This window comes from Neomonachus schauinslandi, chromosome 10 (genome assembly GCF_002201575.2).
Source record: "Neomonachus schauinslandi chromosome 10, ASM220157v2, whole genome shotgun sequence".
In the NCBI taxonomy this organism is placed as follows: Eukaryota; Metazoa; Chordata; class Mammalia; order Carnivora; family Phocidae; genus Neomonachus; species Neomonachus schauinslandi.
In genome coordinates this window covers 80,259,253-80,285,224 of record NC_058412.1, presented here as the reverse complement: position 1 = coordinate 80,285,224, position 25,972 = coordinate 80,259,253, and the positions used below count along the sequence as shown (strand labels likewise).

Sequence of the window (25,972 nt, the reverse complement as noted above, 5' to 3'; positions counted from 1 at the left end):
GGTCTGCTCATCTGTAAAATGGCTGCAGCCTGGCATGTAGCACAGGAGGGTCGGATGGCATGTGATACGTACAGAGGTCGGCACAGCACTGGCAAAGAGAAAGCACTCAACAAGGGGTAGCATTTTACAGAAGCGGACCCCAAAGTTCAGGAGGTGAGTAACGTTCTCAGGAGCACGCAACTGACAGAACTGAGGGAGAAGTCAGAGCTCCCCTGTCTGCATTCTTACCAAGTCCTGCTGAAGGTCCATCCCACGGCCTGAGAACTTTGGGTACCATAGTCAATAACTTACCTAACACCAGCTACTACTTAGAAAGGTGTTCAGCTTTACCTAGTGGTATCAATAAGCCTGATGCCTAAATCCATGTCATAGAAGTGTGTTTAACACGGAAACACACAATCATAAGTACATGCACACATGTGGTCAACGCCTGCCATGGCATTCTGATGCCTTCATCCAGACAGACATGTTAGCGGTAGAGCACTGAAGCACCCAGAGCAGGAGACTGAAGATTCCTGGAAGCTGGATTCACTCTACCATTATTAACTAGCTATGTGAGCTTAGGCAAGCCGCTAGCAATTTACCCAATCTGGGTCACAGTTTCTTCATCTCTAAAATAAATACAAGGGCTGAGCTGCTGAGAGCTCCCAGGTCTCTCCCAGCAGCTAGAAGTCCTGAAGTTTCCAAATCAGTCTGGATTTGCACTCAGGCTTCAGCCCGGGGCACAGCTTCCATTTCTAAAGCACCAAGTCAGGGGCCTCAATCAGATAACCGCCAAATCTCATCAACTCACTTGTATAAGTCTCAAAGCCAGCAAATAGCAGAGCCAGGACTCAAGATTTCTGCGTTCTCCTGGGGATGGGGGTCCTAGCTCCGTCAGGCTACGCTCTGGTTAACGTTAGTCAGGAACCAGACACTCTGTGCCGTTATGGGACAGGACTCACACCCTCTAAGCTGAAGGTGGCTTTCACCCTCCTATGATCTGAGTGTATGTAGTAAACACCTCAGATATTTGAATTATCAGTCATCCAGAAAACTTGTCCACCTGAAATATAACTCAGACAGAGGAAACAAGGACAGAAAGACCTGAACAGCTAAAAGAGAGCCAATAAGATCCTGGCACAAAGGCACGGATATTTTACTCACAAAAGCAGCTTGGCAGCTCTCTTGCAGCACCTCTTGCTCTGTGTCTACGAGTGTTGTCGCTTCTCAGAGTGGCGATTATCCCTTCTAAGGATGGCCACCACAGGATCGCCCATCTTATGTGGTCATCTGCGATGTGACGGGGCCACTCTGCCATCAAAATGTGGAGTCCAACTCACCTCCCTTGAATGTGGGCCAGCCTGTGACTGGTATCTAACCAACAGAATGATGCTGGGTGAATGCTTCCATCTGGCATCCGTGGGATGCTTGCTCTGGGGAAAGCCAGCCACCATGTAAGCTGTCCAACTACCCGGAGACCACCTCGTAGGGGAGGCCACATGTAGAGGGTCTGAGTCATGGTTCCAGCTATGTCTGGCCTCACAGGAATCCCCTCAAAGGCACCAGCCATGTGAGTAAAGCCATCTTAGACTCCCCAGAAGGGTCTCTTCACTAGCCGAGTTTCACTGCTTGAACTCAATGAAACCACGTGGAACAGAAGAATCACCTGGCTGTGCCTCTCTCAAATTCATGACCTACAGAACATATGAGTTATAATAAAATGTTTGTTGTAAGCTGCTAAATTCCGGGGCACTTTGTTATGCAGCAGTACACGACCAGAACGCTTAATCAAAAGCAGATTAGAGGTAGCAAATTAGAAAGAGGGAGTGGGCTGGCGGAAGAGAGCACCCAGGGAAGAGAGAGGCAGCTGATGGCCCAATAACACAGGAGACAGAAACACATTAAGACAGATGCGATGTGGAGCGGGGGGAGAAAAGAAAAACATTAAGACAGTGCAAGAACCAAAAAGCACAGCAATCAGGAGCCATTAAGAGCAGACACCAGTGGTCCCCTCCACCTCCCCGTGCCTGACTGAGGGTATGAGGGTGTCACAGCACAAAACGGTTGATGTTCGTGAGGATTTCCCTGAATCACGAAGAACAGTTAAATTTTGTTCAGAATCCTCTTTCTCTAAGTTGGAGCAGTGCATAACGTATGTGATGAGGATAATAGTTTAATTACCTTCCAATGTATTTCTCTTACTATCTCCAATTCTTCTGCCACTATGGCCCAAAGAAAAGGGAAGAGCAAAGCCCTCCTCAGAAAGGAGGGAAGGAAGTGCATGTGACATATTCCTCCCTGGTAGGAAGGGGAAGTAGAAGAAAAGGCTTTGGGGGGCTCCAGGGTAAAAGGAAGGAAACCACAAGAGGAAGTAGGCATACTGGCCGGCTCCCGACTCTGAGTTCAAAACCCGAATGCAAAGAGACAGAAGGCCTGCTAGCCTCAGTTTCTCACTGATAGGGAAGAAATCTGGATATTTCTCTGTGCTTTCTGTCGGGAAGGGGAGGTAAACTGAGATCTGGGCTAATTTGGGGCTGCCGTGATGAAGGACAAAGTGACCTGGAGCTGGATATTCAGTCCATAAGGAGCAGTGTGCCCAAATACGGAAACATGTCTCCACCAGTTGGTAAGTATCACTTAAGCCCTAAGCTCTCTGCCCTCTGCTACCATGCCTTTCTTGGGGCTCCCCGGAGATCCTCATGGTCTAGCAACAGATACTGTAGCATCTGTTCTGATTGGTAGGTGCTCATCCCCCTGCTGGTTGTCAAATATTTTGAGTATCACCTGCATAAGTAGTCAATCAAAGCCAGGGGAGAAACATGGCCATGGCCGTGGCCAAGACACAGAGAGCCTGTGGAGCCAGTGAGGGGCACAGTGGGCCCAAGTTGGCCATTGTGGTGGCTCTGACCCAGCTGCAAGATCAGACCGAGGGTTTTCCCAGATGCAGACCTCAGCAGTAGATTCAGCAGGACAGCCCATGACCAGCCAGGTTCAGGGACATCTCCTTGGAAACCAGTGAAGGCCCCAGGCCATCAGGTGTGGACTGCCACCTTCCCCATCATGCCCTGGGGACATGGCTTCCCTACTCTCAGACTCCTTCCTGGCTAGAAGAAAGCAATAGGTGAGAAACTCTGCAAGCCTGAGCATTTACCCCCAAAGAGACTGAATAAATCTAAGAGAGGCAGATGTGAGCCAGCAAGATGGGGATGACATGGTACTGGTAGGTTTAATGCCCCTTTCCTAATGAAAAGGGACCTCGAACACCAAATGAGATTCCTGTTAGAAAAGTTATGAAAGGTATATTTTTTGGCATCAGTTTGCAGTGAGTATAAATTTTCACCATGCTACGTATATTTTAGAAATATTTCTTTCCAGGGACGCCTGGGTGGCTCAGTCGGTTAAGCGTCTGCCTTCAGCTCAGATCATGATCTCAGGATCCTGGGATCAATTCCCACATCCAGCTCCCTGCTCAGCGGGGAGTCTGCTTCTACCTCGGCCTGCCCCTCCCCCTGCTTGTGCTCTCTCTCTCTCTCTCTCTCTCTCTCATAAATAAATAGAATATTTAAAAAAAAAAAAAGAAATATTTCCTTCCAAAATTAAGTTGTCAAAAAAAGGGGGGATCTTCTCTTTATGCATTGAAAGATCATCTTCCATCTCTAGAAAATGTGCCCACCCAGAATGGCTTATCCTCTGAGGGTCACAAAAGGTGGCAGCTTACCCCAGCCCTGTGTTCAGCATGTCCATACGAGCAGATAAAAGTCAAGCAAAAACAAACAATTGAAAACCCAAGCAATTTTTATCTCTACTGTGTGGGGAAATCCCTTGCCACAAGAAAGCTCACTATTTAGCTTGAAGACAGCCCAGACTGACTGGGTTTTCCACAGACCCAAAAAGTCCCCAGAAGCCCTTGGCCCTCCTCTGTGGAGGGAGTGGCTGGGAGTGAGCGTTCCATTCACACACAGAGCCCCTCTGGTTACTCTCAGCGTTTCGACACCCGACCACCTTGCCCCAGTGCCAAGAAGAGATCTGTGAAGCTGAACGGTCTGAGATCCTGCCTCCTCCCCTGCCACTCCCACCTAACTGAGCAACATGCCATGGTAGACAGACTCACGCCAACCAATATCTGGTACTTTTCTACTTTGGGGTACACATAAGATGCCACGTCTCTGTACCTTAAAGTGAGGCATAGCCACATGACTGGTTATAGCCATGAAAAGTAAATGCGAGGGACATGGGTCACTTCCAAGCCTATGCATTTCATTTCTGGTGCCCTACCCTCCAATACCCTTTTCTCCGAGCCCTTGTTTATTGATGGTGGCCACATAGGATTATCAGGTCGTCCCGATAGGAGGCTGAGGTCTACTTCCATCTACGGATCCACTCCGTTGTGTCTCCATGTCTGTTTCTCCTTCTGTTAAGTAGGAGAAACACCTATTTCCAACCCTGGCACCCATGTCAAAACAATCCAACAGATGGTATCCATGAGTTCTCTTTTGAAAATGCCCTCAAGTGGCTATGACACGCTGTCGTGGTCTGACACAGCTGACCAATGACACTGATACAGCACGAGCCAGAGAAACTTGTGTCGTATTAAGCTACTGAGATGTTTTAGGTTGTCTATACCTTGGACTGATAGGTACAGCAATCAAAGAGAAGAATTAGGACATCGTATTCGTTTTCTATTGCTGTGTAGAAATCCCACAAACTCAGTGACTTAAAATAACACCCATTCATTAGTCATTCTGTCGCGGGTCGGATGCCTGGTCTCAATTTGGATGAAGTCTCTGCTGAGTGTGTAACAGACTATCCAAGCCCAAGGTTCTGTTCCATGTGTCTATTGGTAGAAGTCAGTTCCTTGTGATTGTATAAACTGGGGTCCCCACTTTCTTGCTGGCTGTCAGCCAAGGCCACTCTCAGCACCTAGAGGCTGCGCACTGTTTCCTGCCCTGTGGCCATTTCCACAACAAGACTGCTTTTTTTTTCAAGGCCAATAGAGCAGCATCAGATGTTGCTTCGTGTCTCTCTGACCTCTAGACCTTTTTTTTTAAAGAGTCCACCTGGTTGTGTCAGGCACACTCAGGAAAACTCCTTTTGATTAACTTCAAGTCAACTTGTCAGGGTCCTAAATTATACCTGCAATTGTGGTATAAGGCGAATCTAATCATGAGGGTGATATCCCATCACATCCATATAGTGCACCCTCATTCGGGGGAGGGGGAGTTATACAAGGACATGGGTAGTGGGGGTCATCTTAGAACTCTGCCTACCACAGACATTTAAAAAAAAATAGTCTGATGACTATTAGCTCTACAATATCCAGGACCCTTCCAACGCTTTACATTCACTTCTTCCTTGCTCCCAAGTAAGAAAACCTTAGCCCAAATATTCTGAAGCCTTGCTACTCAAAGTGTGATCCATGGACCAGCAGCATCACTTGTGAAGAAATGCAAAATCTCAGGCTCCACCTCAGACTTAGGCATTGGAATTACAGACATATCCACAAGATTTCTAGGCAGTTGAGAAGCTCTGGTCTTTAGATTGGCTTATTCTTTTTTTTTTTTTTTTAAAGATTTTATTTATTTATTTATTTGAGAGAAAGAGAGACAGACAGAGAAACAGCATGAGAGGGGAGAGGGTCAGAGGGAGAAGCAGGCTCCCCGCTGAGCCGGGAGCCCGACGCAGGACTCAATCCCAGGACTCCGGGATCATGACCTGAGCCGAAGGCAGTCGCTTAACCAACTGAGCCACCCAGGCGCCCTAGATTGGCTTATTCTTAAATAGAGTAGGCAGATGCCTACATGGAGTGAGAGCAGAGATTATATTAAATCCCTGTGCCCTGATCACTGCAGCCCTTCAGTGTGGTTTCTGAAATTTTGCTGTCAGAATTGTATAATCTGATGATGGTGATATTGAAGATGGTGATGTTAGCTAACATTTACTGAACATCAATAAATGCCAGGCAGTAGGCAAAAGTTTCCTTTAATTTCCCCAACATTGAGTGAACTATGTATTATTATTTTCATTTCAGAGATGAAGACATTGGGGCTTACAGGAGTTAAGTAACTCCTCTAAGGAAATACAAATAAAAGTGGGGGGAGGGCCAGGATTTGCCCTTCATCCCTTTCACTCAGAGGGTATGTGATCATATTGTGAGAAGCTGTCAAAGCCAGTCCGCAAATCACGAACTGGGACCTGGGCCAGTTCAGCTTGTGAGTATGCATTATTCTGCCATAATGTTAATGTTAGTCTTCACCGAATGTCTTTCCCAAAAGACAAGCTCATTCCAGCTGGCCACTGGCCTCATCACTCATAGCCTCACAGGTTTGACCTACTGCGTGGTCCCCGAGTACACTCAAGTTTGAAATCCCCACTGAAGTCCACGTATTCTTAAATTTCCCCTTGACGTTTCATGAAAACTTTGGGTGGTATGAACACTTTCCAGAGATCCTTAACAATAGCAAAGAACCTCTGCTCCCTACCCTATCCCTGTCATCTGATGAGTGAAACCAACATCCAGAAGCTAAGTTACTGGTTTTAAGATAATTGGTTTTAAGTTGGACTCTTTTTTTTTTTTTTTAAGATTTTATTTATTTATTTGACAGAGAGAGAGACAGTGAGAGAGGGAACACAAGCAGGGGGAGTGGGAGAGGGAGAAGCAGGCTTCCCACTGAGCAGGGAGCCCGATGCGGGGCTCGATCCCAGGACCCTGGGATCATGACCTGAGCCGAAGGCAGACGCTTAACGACTGAGCCACCCAGGTGCCCCAAGTTGGACTCTTTTGGCCCACAATCAAATGCCATAATCATTCACCTCTTTGTGTTTAGGAAATTATTTATGCTTAATATGAAACAGAGGTTCTTAACCAAAGTGTGTTTCAGAAACGTTTGCGAGGAGTTTAATACAGATTCTCAGACTTCTGTTCATGCTACTGGTGACTAAAATGCCCATTTATCTGAAATTCATCAGATAAATTACAGGTTCAGAACACAGGGTTTGAAGGAAGAAAGAAGGAGTCCCTGAAGAGTTAATAAAAGGTGGGACAGTAAGGAGTGTAAGAGATGGAATAGTGCAGTGGATCTCAGCCTTGGTTATACATCAGAACTGCCTGGAAGGCTTTAAACACTACTAAAGCCCAGGTCCCAGCCCCCAACATTAATGATGTAACTGGTTCCAGGTACAGGGATTTTTAAGAGCTCCCCAGGTGATGGTAATATTCAGCCAGGGCTGAGAACCACTGGAGCAGGGACTCTGAGATGCTAGAGGATCAACAACTCCATCACTGTTTCTCTTGTGGCCTCGCTGGATTTGGCCCATCAGCCGGGCACAGAAGCTTCCATATTCCCTTCATCTTTTTGCTGCCCTTTGCCGCCTTCTTCCCTCCTATGTTAAGCACTGTTCCTTCATAAGTGGAGAACAAAACTGGTAGGAGCCTGAGGTCAAGTTCCAGACACTGAGATACTTATTATTCCCACTGTGCCTGTTTGCCCATCTGTTAAATAGAACTCTCCTATTTAAGACCTCCAGCCTCTAGCCCTCATGTCACACCCGGCAGGTCCCTGTGAGTTCTGTTTTGAAAATGGCCTCAAAACGTTCTTGTCCTGAAACAACTCCCTGGTCAGTTTGCCACTGGATGTAAAACCTCTTGTTATCGCCTAAGGAAGTGGTTCTCAAAGTGTGGTCCCCAGACCAGCAGCGTCAGCATCACCTGGGACCTTCTACCTCGGACATCCTGCACACAAGTACTGAATCAAAATCTGAGTGGATCCAGCAGTCTGCTTACTAAGCCTCAGGGGTGCTAATGCACCCTCAAGGTTGAAAAGCACTGGCCAAAGCCACTGTCATGACCATGTGCCCCTGTCCAGCTGGTAATGGTAACAGAAAAAGACAACTCAAACACATACAACTCGAGCTTTGTCAGTTGCGTTTGCATGTGACACTGATTCTGTTAGCCTGGGGGAGGGGAGGGGGGACGGGGTCTGAGGGTCTTGATCACACAGGGGTTTGTTGTGTAACAGCTGGGGTGTGAAGTCTGGCGGGAGTCAGAAGGTTGAGGGGACACCTGCTGGTAGGGCCTGGGAGGTGCTCCCAGGCAGCTGGGAACAAATGGGGCAGAGACTGTCCTCCCAGCTCCTCTGACCTTATCCAAGCTTCCTGCTGGCCTTTTAGGGTAACCAAAGAGGCTAAAACACTGGAAATGCAATGGAACCAGACAAAACTAATGAGATATGAGAGAAGGTGCTCTTTCTGTTTTGCATGTGGGGATATCGCCCTGAGCCTGTAGGAAGGGGTCCACTGCCCTCTTGGGATGGCAGAGCTCAGAGAGACGGGCCAGGGCAAGAGTGAGCTTGATGGGGTGGGGTGAACTGCAGAGATGGAAGCTGGCAGCATCCCACTGCAGGCCCCCACACAGCTAGGAGGGCCTTGCAAGATCAAGTCACTCAACTGCCTATTTACAGAAGAAGAAACCCAGACAGAGAGGAGCCTTGACCTGGATCACAGCACATCAGTGGCAGAGCTGGGGGCCACGAGGTAGGGGGCTCCTGAGGGAGCTGGGGTTCCACGAGGAGCAAAGGACTTCCAAGGAGGGATTCGAGAGAGAGTGCCGAAGAGGAGAGCCAACGTTTCGGCTGCACCCACGGTGTGCCAAGCTACTCCAAGTGCCTTACATGATTCATACTCATTTACTTTTCCCACCACCTTATGATCCTCCCCATTGAGTTCACTATTTTACAGATGGGGACACTGAGATGTTAAAAATAAATTGTGCAATTTATTTAATTATAATTGAGGATAAAAAGCAACTTTATTTTAAAAAACTGTACCCAGTGTTATTATTTCACAAGAACGAAGCAAGGGATGAAGGTAAGCTTAATGCTTCCTGGCTTTCAATTACTGGCAAGCTGCTGGCCACTGGGTAGATGATCTCTATTCAGATGGTACCCCTTATTCACTAGAGTATAGAATTTTTTAAGGACAGTTACGATATGGACACACATGTGACATCATACAGCTAGGAAGAGACAAAGTCAGAACTTGAACACAGACCTTTTAGTCCCACGGCTCACACTTTCGCACCATGATCCGCTTGCTACTCCTCCAAGACAACCCGGAGCACTGGCGCTCAGCCAGGTCTGAAAGCTCGAGTATGAGAAAAGTTACACCTACTTTTAAAAAGAAAACATGCCATACCAGAAAACCCCCTGACCTTCCAAAGAAGAAAACCTCTAAATTCAGGGTAAGCCTCATAGGCACAGCCTCTCCCAAGGTGACCTGTCTGCAGCTATGAATCTCCTTTAACTGGATCCCACAGCATTTTTGCCTGTCACTTCGAATCATAGAAGATCCTCAGAAATCCTCTGATCTAGCCCGTTTTTGACAGAAACACTGAAGCCCAAGAAGGTCAGGGTCACCTTCCGAAAAACAAAGGTTGAAGAGATGAGGAATGCCACCCAGCGAAGGCACCCAAGGTCCAGAGACATCAGGAAAGCCACCTGAATCTCCATCCTGAAATGGAATCCAAGAGTCCTAACCCCCAGATTTCTCTCCCTCTCTCTCTCTCCCCCTCATTCTGTAATTCCCTCTCTCTCACTCCCTCTCTCTCATTCCCTCTCTCTCTCATTCTCTCTCTCTCTCATTCCCTCTCTCTCCCATTCTCTCTCTCTCTCAAAAGCCTCTTACCTGCAGCCCTGCATTCTTTGACCTTGTTGCTTCTCGCCTGGGGAAGGCTGCCAGGCCCGACTTTTACCTTCAGTGGAAACTCCGCAATCCAGGCCAGGATTTATATCCCCGTCCTCCAGGGATTTCCTAATAGGGCTTGTGTCACTCTCTCTGACTGAGTGGCTGCGGACACACCTTTTCCCTCCTCATAGGGGAGCACCCTCCGGGGGACGGCACTGGGTGCATGATCACTCAGATGGGGAAGTGGCCAAGGAAACTGTGCGTAAGTTTCCCTATTTTTTCTGTGACTCGCTAAAACTTACATACTTCAGCTGAGAGGTGGTTTTAAAGTGATGTCTATTTCGCTGGCCCTGGCCCCATCAAAGAGGAAAGGAGGTCTTGGGGTCTTTAGCCAGTGGGACAGTTGATGTTCGCCCCCACGGAACATCCCTTCGGGGATAGGAGGGAAGTTAAGCTTTGTGTCCCCCGGTTTCCAGTCTTATATGATGTTTAATTGTTAAGTGAAGGAAGGGGGTGACTCTCCAAGTCTTTATTACCACCTGTGGGATTTGCCGAACTGAAGAGTTTGTCCTCTGGAAATGGAACTTCGGTCCTAGGTCATGTCGGTACAAAACAAATGTCTCCTCACTCCCCCTGAGAGGCCCAGAGGTTATGTTGATGTCTCCTCTGTCCCCCTCAGCAGTCACCAGGTGGCCAGGCGTTAGAGAGGAGGGAGCCGAGGGGGTGAGCCTGACCCGAGGCTGCCGCAGGAGCTTGCCCAGAGCCCACTGGGACCCCATGCAAGTCCTCAGATGCACAGAGCCAACGGCAGCCCTCCCCCTACTGGATTCACTGCCCTTGCTGTCCGCCCAGACAGCCTTGACTGGACCCCTAGGTCCAGTGCCCTCCTTGATATGAACAGGGAGCCACGTAGGAGAGGATAAGAACTTGACCAGGAACGGGGCATGTGACTGTGACGTGAACCCTCTGGGTCCCCGTGTCCTCTTGTTGGGCCATTGCATAGTGTGGGCAGAGGTGTATATGGATCCCCCTGTTGGTGGATAGAAAAGAACACTCATCCAAATGTCCTTTAAAATCCATGTTGCTAACCTTAATGACACTTGCCGTCTAATTGACTCAGATACTGGGGTTCTTACAGGTGAAAAGGGAGAGAAATGTTTAGAGACAAGTCTTAGGACTTTCATATCCAAAACAAATGGCTCGAAGTTGAAAGAGCCCACGGGCCCTAGCTTTATCCTTTTGCTAACAAGGAAGAGAACTCCCAGGGAATCATAGCTCAGATTGGGTAAAAAAAATCTGAGAAAAATACAATGTTGGACCTAGATGGAAACTTAGAGGTGGGCACAAATTGAGGTCCAAGTACTTAGGGGGACCACAAGTGAGGAAGCTGTATTGACTTACGTAACTTCCTGGTGGAAGCTGTAATACCCCCAAAGTGGAGTTTGTTGGCCAAAGGGTAAATGTTACACTGTATCCATGTTTATTCTTTCTCCAAGGACCAGTTGAAGGGGGAATATCTGGTTTTGTTCCAAAATTTTGACATGGTTCGATTGAAGTTCGAGCTATAAATTTTGGGTCAAGCCAAGTAATGTCAAGGGTGTAAATTCACCCCCAAATACCTCATCATCCCGGGATGAGGGTTATGCAAATAATTGAGTCCTGTCCTCGCTCTCTCTGTGGTCAACCAAACACACCAGACCTAGATAACCTTCCCTTGGCTGGGATGTGTTCGCTAGATAGCACAAGGAAGCCCACAGCTTAATATAGCCAAAGAGAGGAAGTGAAACCATGCGGTCTGCTGTTGGCCATATTGAAGTATAACTGCTGATCTTGTGATCCATAAAGAGGAATTTACAGAACCTCACGTCTTCAATGGGAAAATGTGATCATGAAGACACAAGAATTGCTTGAATAGCCCTTTCAAGAACTAATGCCTCAGACCCCAACCGTCACCAAAAGTCCTCATGGAACAATGGCTGCCCTCCCCGCATTCCTCCATGTCCCCCCCCATCTCCACTGTCTCCACTGTCCTCTCCTCACTATCACCAGAGTGTTTGGTTCAATTTCTCCACCAACTGATGGGAAATGGACAAGGCACAGAATGTTCTGAAGTATCTCGAAATCCTCTGAGGTTTGAGGTAAAAGTAACCCAGGATGTTTATTGCAAGGATTGAAGCAATGAGTCTTCATTTTTTGAACCCAGGCCTTTCCCAAGTCTATTTTGGGTCAGAAAATAACAGCATCTTCTGAAAACCTCTCTGTGGCAAGGTTCCAACCCCCTTTCCTCCCCTATGATGTGGAGGGTAAGGAACCGTGAGAAGGGAGCTTGGAGGAGCAAAGAGCCTTTGTTGACCACTACATCATGGTTTATAACAGACTGTTTGTCTCTGGTTTGCTGGGACAGCCTCTGTCAAATTATCCGGCTAAATTCACTCATTCCTATCAGGTGAGAGTCCTTCATGTGGATTCAAGAAAATATGGTTATCAAACCCATAGGATCAATTTATCAATCAGACCCCATAAAATTAAAATCCCAAGGCCTGTTCTGGTCAGCTGGCCAATAAGAGAAAAAAACTCTCATGTCTTATTCATAGAGGCAGGGGAAACATCAACCCGTCCCCATACATAATTAACAAATTCACAAACTACACATGAAAATATTGACTGCCCATGGGCTTAGGTCTCATCTGTGAGAAGAGAGACCTGTAAACGAGGTCTGTATCAGTTCCCTGTTGCTTCTGTCACAAATTACCTCAAATAGTGGCTTCATCCAACACCCACTAATTCGCTTACAATTCTGGAAGAACTGACATGGGTCCAACGTTGGTCTCCGTGGCCTGAAATCAAGATGTTGGTGATGCCGAGCTCCTTCTGAAGGCTCCCAGGGAAAATGGACTTCTAGAGGTTGTCCTCATTTGTTCACTGTGGCCTCCAGCACATCCCCTTTCTCCCTCTGCTGCCAACATCACGTGACCTTCTTCTTCCTTTGAGCTCCTTGCTCCCTCTTATGAGGATGGTGGTGGTTATATTCGGGGCCCACCCAAATAAGCCAGGATAATCTCCCCACCTGAAAGTCTTACCGGAATCACATCTGTAAAACCCCTTGTGCCATAGAAGGTCACATAATCGTAGGCACCAGGAATTCGGACGGGGGCACAGTCAGGGGACCATTGTTCAGCGGCACATGAGTTCAGAGATTGCTTCCAGTTTTCAAAGTCTGTGCCCTATGATTGCAAACCAAAGCCTAGAAAAGCACTCTACATGACCGTGGATTGGAACACCACCATTTCCTTCACACAAAGGGCTGAGCAGTCCTAGCAAGTGTAGGCAGAGTCTGCATAGAGCTTTGGAGATCTACAGGAGAGGTCGTACTTTGCAGTTCAATTCAGAGAAGATCCAACCTTCGTTTTGGAAAGGCTTTTTCTTGCGAGCCGCCCCTTCTGCTTCCTTCTCCCCGCCTTGCTTTCCAGAGAGACCCTTGCAAGGGACGAGAATGTGCCCACTCTCCCTGCAACCTGCTCGCAGGGCCCAGAGCATGGGGAGAGGGGAGCCGGACACCAGTCCCATTTCAGGCTAACTCTCTTTTTCAATGATGCCCAGGCCCAATCCAGAGCCCTCCAGCCCTCCACTCCCCTGTTCCTGCAGCCACACAGCCAAGCCCTGCCCTGCAGTGAGGTTCCAGAGGCACCAGGCAGGCCCCACCTGCTCTGACTTGAGGCCCAGTGTCTCCCCTGCACTTAATGGATGCCCCTGCTTCCTGCCTTGCCCTTCCACCTTCTGGGCCCAAGACACACCAGTGCCAGGGACGTGGCCTGCCCAGGAGGAAAACCTAGAAGCCCTCCATCCAGAGCACTGATGGGCTCCTCACAGAGAGAGAGCCATTCCTCCGCTCTATGGGAGGGGTGAACAAAAATTTATTTTCTTTAGAACCAGAAAGAGGGACAATTTCCTTATGATATCCAATCTCTATAATAAGCCATGCAATGCTCATCCATGTGCGAGAGTCAGCTCAAGGCCCCCCCAACAAGAGTAGGCAGGACTTGGCCTGCCAGTGGTCCAGGTTGTTTTCTGATCAGGTCTAGACAGAAAGAGAAGAACCCAAGTCGTGATCCCACAGACACGACCAGGCACAACACCGTCCTGACGCACCTGGGGCAGAGAGACGCTGCCCTCCTGGACACCTGGTGTGCTGCTTTTCTGCCCCTTGCCAAAGCAGGGCTCCAGACCGAAGCCTTCAAGGCACGGCCAGCTGCTGGGCTCGCCAGGACGAGAGCTGGTGTGGATTTACCCCCACCGGGCTTAGAAGCAGGGGGCGGTGGAAAAACCATCAGACAGCAACTTTGGGATCCCAACCAGAACCTACCACCAGAGCCCACCCTCAGCGGTCCACCCACCTCTCGGGGGCCACCCAGCACCACCTCCTCATATTTCCTGCCTCCAGGCCTCCCACTGCCCACTGACCCCAGAAGCTTGCTCTTCTCCTCATTGACTCCCTTCACTCCTGTTACAAGACTTACCAAATTGACTTTACATTCACAAGAAAGGTGGTTTAAAAATGGTCTCTATGCTAGGACTTTTAGGTATGTGTGTGTGTGTGTGTGTGTGTTTGTGTGTGTGTGTGTTTGTGTGTGTGTGTGTGTTGGGTTTGCGGGGTTGGGGTTTTCTTTAATGAAGCACAACCCTTTATCCTAGCTTCCCCAGGGCCAGGCCAGCCTCCCACAGCCCGGCATAACCAGTAATCACTACTTCTGGTGCCTGGCCCGGCTCCAGCGGGCAAGGAGAGAGACCCCGCAACAAATCTGAAAAAACTTCAAAAGAAGCTCTCAGTATATTAAAGCTCAAAGATCCAGGCCCAAACTGAGTAACAGGCATCATCAGTATGTATGAAGTGTTTACATTTTTAAAATAAGTGCTGGAGGACTCGCACAAACCTCAAAGGCAATATATGGAACTCACTGGGAGACACAACTTCCACGTCACCCTCCCTGGCCTTAGGTGACTGCGAGTCTTGGGTCACATGGCCTTTCTGGTCACTCACACCCCCGCAGCCCCGAACCACCTGCTGGAATATCACCCCAGCTGCCCTAATAGCTGCCAGTTTCTGGGCAGCTCTTGTCATGAATCAGGAGACCTCTCTCTGCCTTCTAATCAGCTCTCAGTAACCTATCAAACATTTCGCTTTGTTCAGCTGACAGCCAAGCCCCACACTTCTGGAAAGCAGTGACGGGGACTGACTCACCCTGCAGGCCTCCAAATGCACCCATGACCTTCTCATCTGTGTATCACGTTATATAACACACAGCCTCACAGTAACCACCCCCCCGCCGGTGACACCCAGCCCTCTGACACTCCTGGCCCCCCGGGCAGGGAGTCACGAGCAGGCTCAGCGCTTGTTCTCGCTCAGCAGGCTTGGGCGGCTGCAACGAGGGCCTCAACTGAAGTTCATCACAACGGAGAATCCACGTTCATCGGAGTCCTGTCACAGGCTGGCGCTCCGGCTTCCCCAGAAAATGACACGCAGAGTGGTCACACGTGGTCCTGCTTCGCCCGGAGCCTCTGAGGCCACGGCCTCTGCCCGGTGGGCCTGTGGCAGTGACGTCACGCGGCTGCAGCTAGCCTGGGGCCACAACCTGCGGCCGAGGGAGACGCCGGACAGGGACGGGGGATGCCGGCCGCACGCCCTAACCTGGTCTACGAGAGGCTGGTGGAGTGAGAGGCTACGGGCAGTTACACGCCGAGGTGACTTTTATACACTAGACTGTGTTTTTAGAGTCACTTCAACACAAATCCGCAGGGAACCCCATTGCTCTGTCCGCCCAGCTCAGGGCCAACAATTGCCCTGTATTAACCGTGACTTTTATTAGCCATGGCTGTACTCTGAGGCTCTGACGCGCAGGCCTTGCTGACCCCTCAAGGGCTCGCCCATTCCTAGAGGTAGCACCGGACTCAGCCGCAAGCACGCCTCCCCGGAATGCCCCGCCCCATCCAGAGCCCGCAGCCCAACCCCCTCTGAGTGTGTGCGCTTCCAGGCGCTTGGTCCCCATGCAGGGCGCTCCAGGTCCCCCTCAGATCAAACGCCTTTCCAAGCATGCCAATCTCCTTTGGGTTGAAAAGAGTAGGTTTGGTTTTTTTCAATTGTTTTCTGCTGCCCGTCCGCAAAGGGCAGGCTAGTGCGGCGGGCCGAGCGAGTGCCACGGCTGGAGGGAGGAAGCACCGGCCCTGCTCGGGCGGGAAGCGGGAAGCTCTGCGTCGGGGAGAATCAGGGGCGGCCGGGCCACAGTCCCGGGGCAGCCGTTCTCCAAGTGTGGCCCAGGCTGACAGCAGCAGCACGTCCAGGGGGCCTGGCAGAAAACGCACGTTCTGAACCATCACCTCAAACTAGAAATCAGAACCTAGGGGGGCGCCTGGGGGGCTCAGTCAGTTAAGCGTCTGCCTTCGGCTCAGGTCATGATCCCAGAATCCTGGGATCGAGTCCCACATCGGGCTCCCTCTGCCTTCCTCTCCCCCTGCTTATGCTCTCTCTCTCTCTGACAAATAAATAAATAAAACCTTTAAAAAAAAAAAAAAAAGAACCTAGGGAGAGACCGAACAACAGGTGCCTAACAGCCCCCCTGATGATTCTGATCCTCACAATGTCTTCTCTTTTCTTTCAATTTTTAATTGACGTATAGTTGACATACAATATTGTATTAGTTTCAGGTGTACAACATAGTGATTCGGTATTTACATACTTTATGAAATGCTCACCATGGTAAGTACGGTCACCATCTGTCACCATACAAAGTTAGATATCACTGACTGTATTTCCTATGCTGTTCTTTTCATCCCTGTGACTTAGTAATTTTATAACTTTGGGGCTCTTAATCCCCTTCACCTATTTTGTCTATTCCCCACCCTTTCCCCTCTAGCAACCACCAGTTTGTTCTCTGTATTTATGAGTCTGTTTCTGTTTTGTCTGTCTTGTTTTTTATTTTAGATTTCACATATAAATGAAATCATATGGCACTTGTCTTCCTCTGTCTGACTTATCTCACTTAGCATAGTTACCCCTAAGTTCATCCATGATGATGATGGCAATGGCAAGATCTCATTCTCTTTTTATGGCTGAGTGATAGCCCATTGTGTACAGATACCACATCTTTTTTTTAAAGATTTATTTATTTGAGAGAGAGAGAGAGAAAGAGATCGCTTGGTGGGGGGCAGAAGGAGAGGGAGAGAATCTCAAGCAGATTCCCCGATAAGCATGGAGCCCGACGTGGGGCTTGATCCCATGACCCCCAGATCATGACCTGAGCCAAAATCCAGAGTTGGACCCTTCACTGACTGAGCCAAGCAGGCGCCCCTATACCACATTTTCTTTATCCATTCATCTCTCGATGGACACTTGGGTTGCTTCCCTACCTTGGCTACCATAATGCTGCAATAAACATAGGGGTGCACATATCTTTTCAAATGAGCATTTTTGTTTTCTTCGGGTGAATACCTAGAAGTGGAATTACTGGGTCATATGGTATTTCTAACTTTCTGAGGAACCTCCATACTGTTCTCCACAGTGGCTGCACCAGTGTGCATTCCCACCAACAGGGCACGAGGGTTCCCCCTTTCTCCACATCCTCGCCAACACTGATTTCTTGTCTTTTTGATACTAGCCATTCTGACAGGTGTGAGGTAATATCTCATTTGGTGTTGATTTGCATTTCCCTGACGATGAGTGATGTTCAGTATCTTTTCATGTGTCTGTTGGCCATCCAGATGTTTGATACCAACATAATTTCAAGAAGCACCACTCCAGCGGTTCTCAATTCTGGCTGCACAGGAGACGTCTTTAACGAATACTGCTGCCCAGACCCACCCTCATACCAATTGGACCTTGAAAGGGGTGGAGATGGGCTAGTCAATACGTTTTAAGCTCCCCCAGTTATTTTCATGTGCTGCCTGACAGGATTGAGAGCCACTACCTGAGGAGCTGAACTGCTCACGCTCTCCAGGGCTGTGGCCTTTGCCTCCTGCAGGAAGAAAAAGTAAGCGGGGGAAATTCCAGGCTGACTCATAGATGGTAGTTCATAAGAAAGACAAAGGTGAAACTGGGCTAGATCAGAAGAGCTGAGCTTCCAGTTTCTACCCTGGAATCAGGTCCGTCATAGGGATCAGACTCCAAGTCACATTAAACTAAACTCAGAAAAAGACCAAGGTTTGGAGCAGCATCCCCATTCGTTCGTTCATTCATTCATTTCGCTAATTCAATTTTGAGCCCCTTCTGCAAGCCCAGCATTGTGCTCGGCCCTGAGACTTCATGCTCTAGTGGGGGAAATAACAGCAATAAAGACATAAACAAATGAATGTCAATTTATAACAGGTGAGATGCTGGCCAGCCAATAACCAATACTAGGGTAGTTCAGATGTCATTTCTCACCGGGTTTGGTCTCAGCAACTGGCATCATCTGTTCTCACCCATCGAGTGTGTAGCGCATCACCCCCTTGCCTTTGGGATGTCTATAAGCCTTGATCTGATGACACTAATCCAGTAAAAATAGGGGCGTCAATAATGCTGACAGTTTGGGAAATAGGTCTAGAGTGAAATTTACTCTGATTCCATCTGTATTGAAAAGGGTTGCTGGGAGGCCTGGGTGGCTCAGTCAGTTAAGCGTCTGCCTTCGGCTCAGGTTATGATCCCAGGGTCCTGGAATCGAGTCCTGCATCAGGCTCCTTGCTCCTCGGGGAGCCTGCTTCTCCCTCTGCCTGCTGCTCTCCCGGCTTGTGCTTGTTCTCTCTCTCTCTCTCTGACAAATAAATAAATAAAATTTAAATTAAAATAAAGGGTTGCTAATTAAAAAAAACAACCAAAATTATAGTGAGTACACATTACATTCTTAGGAAAAATAGTCACACACCATAAAGTGATGATGCATTGATAACAAATCATAATTATTTGTTCTAGGCATCTCTGTTCAGAACACTCTGTTAGCCTGGATCCATTTACAGAGTGTACTTGACAGATTTCCAACTGCATATATATATATTCCCCAGTAATTCAAACTAATCTGCTTCTCAAAACAATGAAAGTCAAATAAGGTAGTAAATGGTCTCTTATCTGAAATCATGGGTTCATGTCTTTTCTTCCAACTTCTGCAGGCAGAAATAAAAGCCCCTACCCTAATGCTAATCTTGTCACCTCCATCAATGCCTCAGGAGGATGAATGGCCCGTGGTCATCCTGGCCACTCTCCGAGTGACTCAGGTGATCAAGAAGGCAATGTGAGGATCACACACGAGCAGACATGCCCACCTGACTTGCCCTCCTGGGCCTGTACCCAAAGGAGTTCTATCTCCAGACTTTATCATAGCCTTGGTTGAGGGGCGGAGAGGAATCTGCCAGCTAGCTCTAGGATTCAGTCAATCCAATATGAATCCTCTGCAGATTTAGAACCCCAAGCGCTCCCTGGCCCCAGGCTCTGGCTCCTTTGGATCCTGAAAGACAGAAGGAGCCAGCTGGGCCCACTCTAACAAGCCCCAAAGAGCTTCGGGGCCATTTGAGGCTAAATGCTAGTGGAATTAAGGAAATGATTACAGGAGCTTACACCATCATGTGTTTGGTTCTCATACTTGGAGATCCACAGATGCACCGATTGTCAGAGTAAGAAGAGGCTCGGGGCCACCCCGGGCCACCCTCTCCCTTCATAGATGAGAAAGGGATTTATGATAGGATGTCACCCAAGCTGAAGACTGAGGGCAGAAGCCATCCCCTACCAACACCCACCCCCGCCATGGGTACTTGAGTGCTGCTGGAGCCTTGCTGCCTTAGACTATAATGCTTTAAAAAGGAGATGGAGAAAACTTTTTCCAGACTAGGCTCTGTGCTCTCTGGGTGCAGTTGGCTTCCTTCCTTTGGTGGCAAGGGCCACCCAGCAGAATGCTGGTCTTGGGGGGCCGATCCCAGAGACATCTCTGGTTCCGGCAGACTTAGGTTCGTCACCCAGCCTCAGACCCCCGGCAAGCGTGCTAACCTCCAGGGTCTGCATTTCCACAACTGTAAGAAGAGAGCCCCGGTAACAGATGCTCCGACTCACAGAGCAGTCACTAAGGGCCTGCCTCGGTCCCAAGCACTTTATTCCCATATCCACTTCCGTCATCACCCCAACAGCCTGAGGAGGTAACTATTAGGGTATATTGGCAGCCCCATTTTGCAAATAAAGAAACCGAGGCATACAGACATTAGTAACTTGTCAAAGGTAACACAGTGTTATGGGGGGAATGTGTCTCCCTCCAACAACAAAAGAAGGTATGCTGGGGTTCCAAACCCCAGGACATCAGAATGTTACCTTAGTTGAAAATCAGGTCTTTACAGAGGCAATCAAGTTAAAATGAGGTTGTTGGGGTGGGCCTTCTCCGATATGATTGGTGTCCTTATGAAAAGGAGAAATCTGGACACAGAGACACACACAAGGAGAAGACAGCCATGTGATGCATCTACAAGCCAAGTGACCCTAATGATGGCTGGCAGCAGCAGAAGCTGGAAAAGGCAAGGAAGGACCCTCCCCTAAAGCCATCAGAGGTAGCGTGGCCCTGCCGACACCTTGATCTGGGACTTCTAGCACCCAGAACCGGGACAATAAATAGCTGTTATTCTAAACTACCCAGTTGGCGGTAACTGATACACCCCGGGGGTTGGTGCTGGAGCTGAGATGCCAACTCAGAGCTCTGGTCCCAGAGCCCTTGCTCCCATCACCATCCCACGGGGTGGCTGTGGGGGGGACAGTTGCCAGCTCAGGGCCAGGACACGATGTAGATCGTGGCGGTGGTGGAGGAGGCGAGCTAAGGACCTCACAAAGACGAAATAGGCAGCATTTCCTGGTTGGCCAGCCACATCCTCCGAAGATGAAAAGATACGATGGAGGTGGCAAACATCTCCAAGACTGAAGCTGTCCCCAGCTCCCCAGCATGTAGCAACAAGACGGTTCAATCCAGAATGTCACATACCCAGCAGAGATGAGATTGGTGTTTACCACTTTCTTTTTCCAGCTGATATTACACTCTGGGGAGTTGAACCTATCACATTCCATCAAGAAGTTAATTACTGGGCTATTACTGCCAAGTGTTTGATTCCAGAGGCAAAATGCCTTCCCATGTGGGGCAGGCGAGAGGCCCGCTCCAAAGCCGCTCCCTTCAAGCCTGGCCACACCTCGGGGTCGGCCATGGGTCTCAGACCGGGCACTCAGCGGGGGCCGACTTGGGGTGCCCGACAGAGGCAGAGCCCTCACCCTGCCCAAGGGTACGGTGGGCACCACTGATCTTGAACAGCCGCCCCAAAACAAATGCACTGGTGAGCAAGAGTGGGAGCGCGATCAGTCACTACCAGACATTTATTAAGCACCTGCTGAGTTCAAGGAGTTGACTTGCAAAGGTGAGCCTGACTGTCTCCTAGTTAGTGGCCCTGGGCACGATTCGTAACCTCTCTGTGTCTCTGCGTTGTCCTCTGTATACTGGAGACAATAATTGTCTATCTAGGGTTGTTTGACCTTAAACCAGCACAAAGAAAAGTGCTCTACACAAAGTAAAGCACTCAGGAAACGTCAGCAAACTGCGACAAAACTAACACCGACTCATTAATGCCCTGGACATGAAGACCCGGTCCGAAGCGTAACACCACGAGGCACCCAGAAAGTCTGCAAGGTGAAATCCTCCTAGAAACAGCTCTCTGTTTATCCAAGGGCTGAGCAAGGACCTGCCCTGTTCCCCGCCCTGACTGCTGGGGCTCTTGGCACAGCTCATGAGCACAGCCCCACCTTAAGCTCTGGGACCAGCCTACTGCAGTCAGAAGGAATTTAGGGAGCCCCGGGCTACTGGCTCAGTTTCGAGTCAGCCTTGCCAGGCTGCTGACCTTCTTCCTGCCAGACCCCTCTCCCCAGGCAGGCCAGGACCTGCAGGAGCTGCTGTGCATCGGCATCTAGGGCCAGCACTTGGGGGGGAAGAGAGGTCAGAGGCCAGGAAACTCGTCCAGATGCTTGGAAGGCAGGGACACCTGTGGAAGGCAAAGGTGAGTAAGGTGGGAAATAGGTGGGTGGGGAAAGAAGGGAAGTCAGGTAAGATGGACCCATTCCCCTTCCAGAGGTATTCCTGGATCCTGGTTCCTTGTGGCTGCCTGGCCTTGGGGGAATGGCCCCTAAGGAAGCAGGCGGTGCCCCCCTCCAGATTCCTGGTTCTGATGGCGGAGCTCTAGACTTCTTTCTCAAGATCAGCTTCACCGTGCACCCCAGTTCACGTGGAAGGAGACAAAGGGAGCTGATGTTTATGAAGCCTATCTGTGCTCCAGGAACTGGGTTCGATACACAATGGGCATCACTCCATTTCAAGTCACTATGTGGCATCAGCTCACTTTACCAAGGACCAGGAAACAGCAGGGCAGCGAGCCCACCTCACACAGCCGGGAAGGAAGAGAGCCGAAGCGTCAATCCAGGGGTGCTTCTGAACACCAAACCCTGCTCCCTGATCCTAAATCCTGGGGAGAGCATGTGCTCCTCTCTGCCAGACCTGCCCCGGAAGCCCCCTGCCCCGCTCCCTGGTGTGGACTGGGATGGAGGCCCTTTGCCTGTCTGTCTGCTGACCATTTCTAGAACAACTGAAGATGGATGGCAGGTCCATCTCTGAGTGACACCTCTCCCAGTCCGGTCACTTCTGCATTCCTCTGAGCCCTGGTTCTCACAGGATTGAGCTTTTAATAACTGGATGCTCACACTGGGTCAACAGAGCTGAGATATCTAAGCACTAGGGCTCCTACGATATCTAAGCACTAGGGCTCCTACGAATTCCTAGGCTCAGTGTGTGCTGACACACATACCAGCAAGATGGGGTCTCTACACTCTGCGCATAGTCAAGGATTCAGAGCAGCCCTTTGTGGTTCCAGAGAAGGTCTTGGCTGCTTGAGGCTCCCTGAATGCACTCAGTTACCCAGCGCATGACCAGGGTCACACCAGAACTCGGTCCCAGTCTGCTAGTGAGAGAGGTCCATGGCGGTCCCTTCAGTGGGCAAAATCAGGATATGGCCTGGTGGCAACAGGACACAGGCCTAGCCACAGGGCTGCCACTCTCCACCATCAGCCTGCTGGCCTCAGTTGTCCTGTCCATTGACCACAGGCCCAGACCTTCAGGCAAGGCCCTCATCCTGCAGATACCTACCCCTCCCCGGCCAACACTAGGCCCCCTGCTCCCCAAGCTGGGTTGTCCCCCTCCTTCCCTCTCCCAAGTGGTGGCCTCTTCAAACAAAGTCCCCTCCAGGTCAACCACTCACAGTGGACTTACTCTCCCAAATGAGTCCCAAAGTGGCTTTTGTCCCTGAAATGTAAAAGAGAGCCAGAACTTAAACACCAATGCCTGCTGACCTCCCTTAACAAGTGAAGGGAGACACTACTGTGTTTGCTCCTTCAGTCCCTCCTATCAGCCTAAGAATCAGACAGGAAGCAATAGCTCAACAGCCTGTCCTTGGAAAATAATTTGACCAGCATGGAGACGTTAGTTCTCTCCCATTGCCCCAAGGGAGGAGGGCTGAGTGTGGTGCGGCCCCTCACATGTGTGAGGACAAATTTGGCCAACCACCCCCCTCACCCGCCTCATCCTGCCCCCCCAAATCTCCAACCAGGCCTTCCTTGTCAGAGCTTTTCCTCCCTCCACATTCATACCTAGACCTTTCCAAGATGCCAAGAGAAGAACAGGAGGAGGTACCCCAAAGTGATCGGGGCAGTGGGGTGGCGTGCATGGCACCACCGGCTCCCCAGCTGGCCTGGCGTCCACCCCCAGAAGGACATTCCAGTCTCCCCCGGCCCCCTTGTGGGTCCTGCTGTCTGAGGTGGCAGGAAGATAGGTCCCAGACGTCTAATCTCCTGTGGGACCCCGGGATTCTTCCTCCAGCTCTTCTCAACCCAGACCACACCTGATCATCACCTGGGAGCTTTAAAATATCTGATGCCCAGACCGCACTTCGGGCCTGTGAAATCAGAATGTCCCTGGTTGGGGCCTGGGCATCAGATATTTAAACGATGCCCAAGGGAATTGCAATGTTTGGCTGAGTTGAAGAATCACCTCTCTATGCTCTGAGCAGGACTCGATTTCTTATCGCTGTGTGTTCGGTTTGCAAATGCAGGCTGGCATCCAAACTTTCTGCATGACAAGTTTAAAAGGGGCTCTTGGCTTTCTTCAACACTCAGTGAGAGTACTGAAGGCCTTTCCCTCGCTTGCAAACTGACCTGAGAGAGAACATTAGCTGGGAAAGTCTGAAGCTGGTGATTCAACTTCATAGTCTTGCCACCACATTATGCAGAAAGTGAGGCTAAAACCAACTTTTGCCTAATACACGGAGACATTTTTTAACTAAAAATGTTTACTAGCGAGAAAGGACAAAAAAAGAAATGTTTATCTACCTTATTGGGGAGGCTCAAAAAGTTCTAGTTTTCCATTTGTATAGGTACTCCAACCACCAGTTGGCATGAAATAGTCCTTCAAGCCAAAAGCCAAGCCAGCATTAGGCCACAGGAATCCACCAGGGACCTGGACAGGAGAGAGGATGACAGGACCTCATCCCTAAGGGGGCTTTTTTATGGCCTGTTTATGCAAGAATGGAAAAAGGCTCTCTGCAATATCTTAGTCATGCATCTCAAATACCTTTAATCTCTGAGATGAGAATTGGTTTCTAAATTGCACCATGCACATTAGCTGGTCACTGTTCTCACCAAAAAAAAAGACCATTCTGACCATCAGTTGTTGATGGAGACAGAGGTGATGGGAAGCCTCCTCTGGGGGATGTGCTGACCTTCAGCCTGAGCTCTCCTGACCGGATGCCGCAGCACCTGGGCATAGCTTGATCTCAGAACCACACATGAAGGCACATGGAGATGCCTATGTGGTTTCAAGGTCAGTTGTCTGAGGCACTGAGAGGAGAGGAGCTCAGCCTCACCCGGACATCCCCACCAAAGGCGCACAGCCTGAATCCAGTCACAAGCGAATACCAGACAGAAAGCAAGGGACCTTCTACAGAATCCAGACTCTTCTTCAAAAGCATCAATATTGTGAAATGCTCAGGGAGACTGTAACCTCCTCCGGATTACAGGAGACTAAAGAGAGGGCATCCAGAAGCCACAAACGATCTTGGATTCCCTTTTTTTCTCCAGGACATTATTAGAACAAGTCGAGAAATCTATTTAAGGTCATTAATTTAGATAATGATATCGTGGGAATGACCCAATTCTGATCCTTGTGCTGTGGTTATATAAGAGAATTTCTTATCTTCAAGAAATGCACCCCTACATATTTAGGAATAAAGAGACATGCCTACAACTTACTCTTCATTGATTCAGGAAAAAATAATACACATATACACGCATACACACACATACACGCACGTGGGAGACAGTGGAGAACGAAGTCAATATAATATGTTAACATTTGGGGAATCTGGGTGAACAATGTGAACATTCTTTTTTACTATTTTTGCCACTTTTCTCTAAATGCAAAATATACCAAAGTGACTTTTTAAGTTAAAAAACCTGGCACACCTGGCCGGTATTCTCATCTGCTCACGGGCCTGGGTGTCCGCCTCGCAGGCACAGCACTTCGGAACACACCCAAGCCTACCCGCTGAGGGCAGCCACACATGCCTGTTTGCCAAGGTACAGGGACCCCTTGACTCAGCAGCTGGCTTTTAGGGGTACCCTGCTCTGAAATTCCCAGGAGCCTTACGCACCACTCAGGACCCCCCCTCTTATGAAACTTCCTCCTGTCTCCCGGCCATCAGGCCTAGGAGGAAGCCCCTACAAATGTTCCCCAGGCCTTGTTCTCCATGCCCCCTCAACCATGCTCCAGGAATTCAGGGAATCGGGAGGACGGCTGGCTCAGGAGCCAGCCCTACCCACTTTGGGTTAGGATTCTTCATGGGTCAGACCCAGGCTTTTGTAGAAATACATGAAGACCACTCATATGAGAACGAGCAAAGGCTGTTTATTCAGAACTGGCTATAGCAAGGGTGGTTATATTCAGCCACCATGGCTCGGTTTGGGGAAAGCTCTGTAATGGACAAAAGGGAGTGCCCCGGCCGGAGGCTGTTGGCCGAAGAAGCCATAGGCCCAGTAATCAGGAGCCGGGCATCCTGTGTGTTGGGTGAGGGGTGCCGAGTTGGCCGTCCCAGGCTGTTACAGGGTTACTGCTTGGCTTCCTGCACTGCTTGCCAGAGGAGGACTCTGCCCTCCTACGGGGCTGCCTTGGAGATAGCAGGCTGGCTTCCTGGGCTGGTTACTGCAGACTGTGGCTCAGAGTTCTGTTTTTACTTA

At 49.5% G+C, this 25,972-nt stretch overlaps 1 protein-coding gene across 3 annotated transcripts in view; it reads right to left on the bottom strand.

The window, feature by feature from the left end:
• IL1R2 (interleukin 1 receptor type 2) overlaps positions 1 to 9,747 on the bottom strand; it is a 33,375-nt gene extending 23,628 nt beyond the window's left edge. Inside the window, exon 1 of one of the 3 annotated variants that reach the window (XM_021680291.2) lies at positions 9,661 to 9,747. In XM_021680291.2, the coding sequence (XP_021535966.1) occupies positions 9,661 to 9,674 (14 nt within the window). In that variant the 5' untranslated portion in view covers positions 9,675 to 9,747. Of the gene's footprint in view, positions 1 to 1,146; positions 1,221 to 9,660 lie in introns of those variants that run through there. The other 2 variants (XM_021680293.2, XM_021680292.2) reach the window with 2 other exon arrangements.
• Positions 9,748 to 25,972: the final 16,225 nt, after the last annotated feature.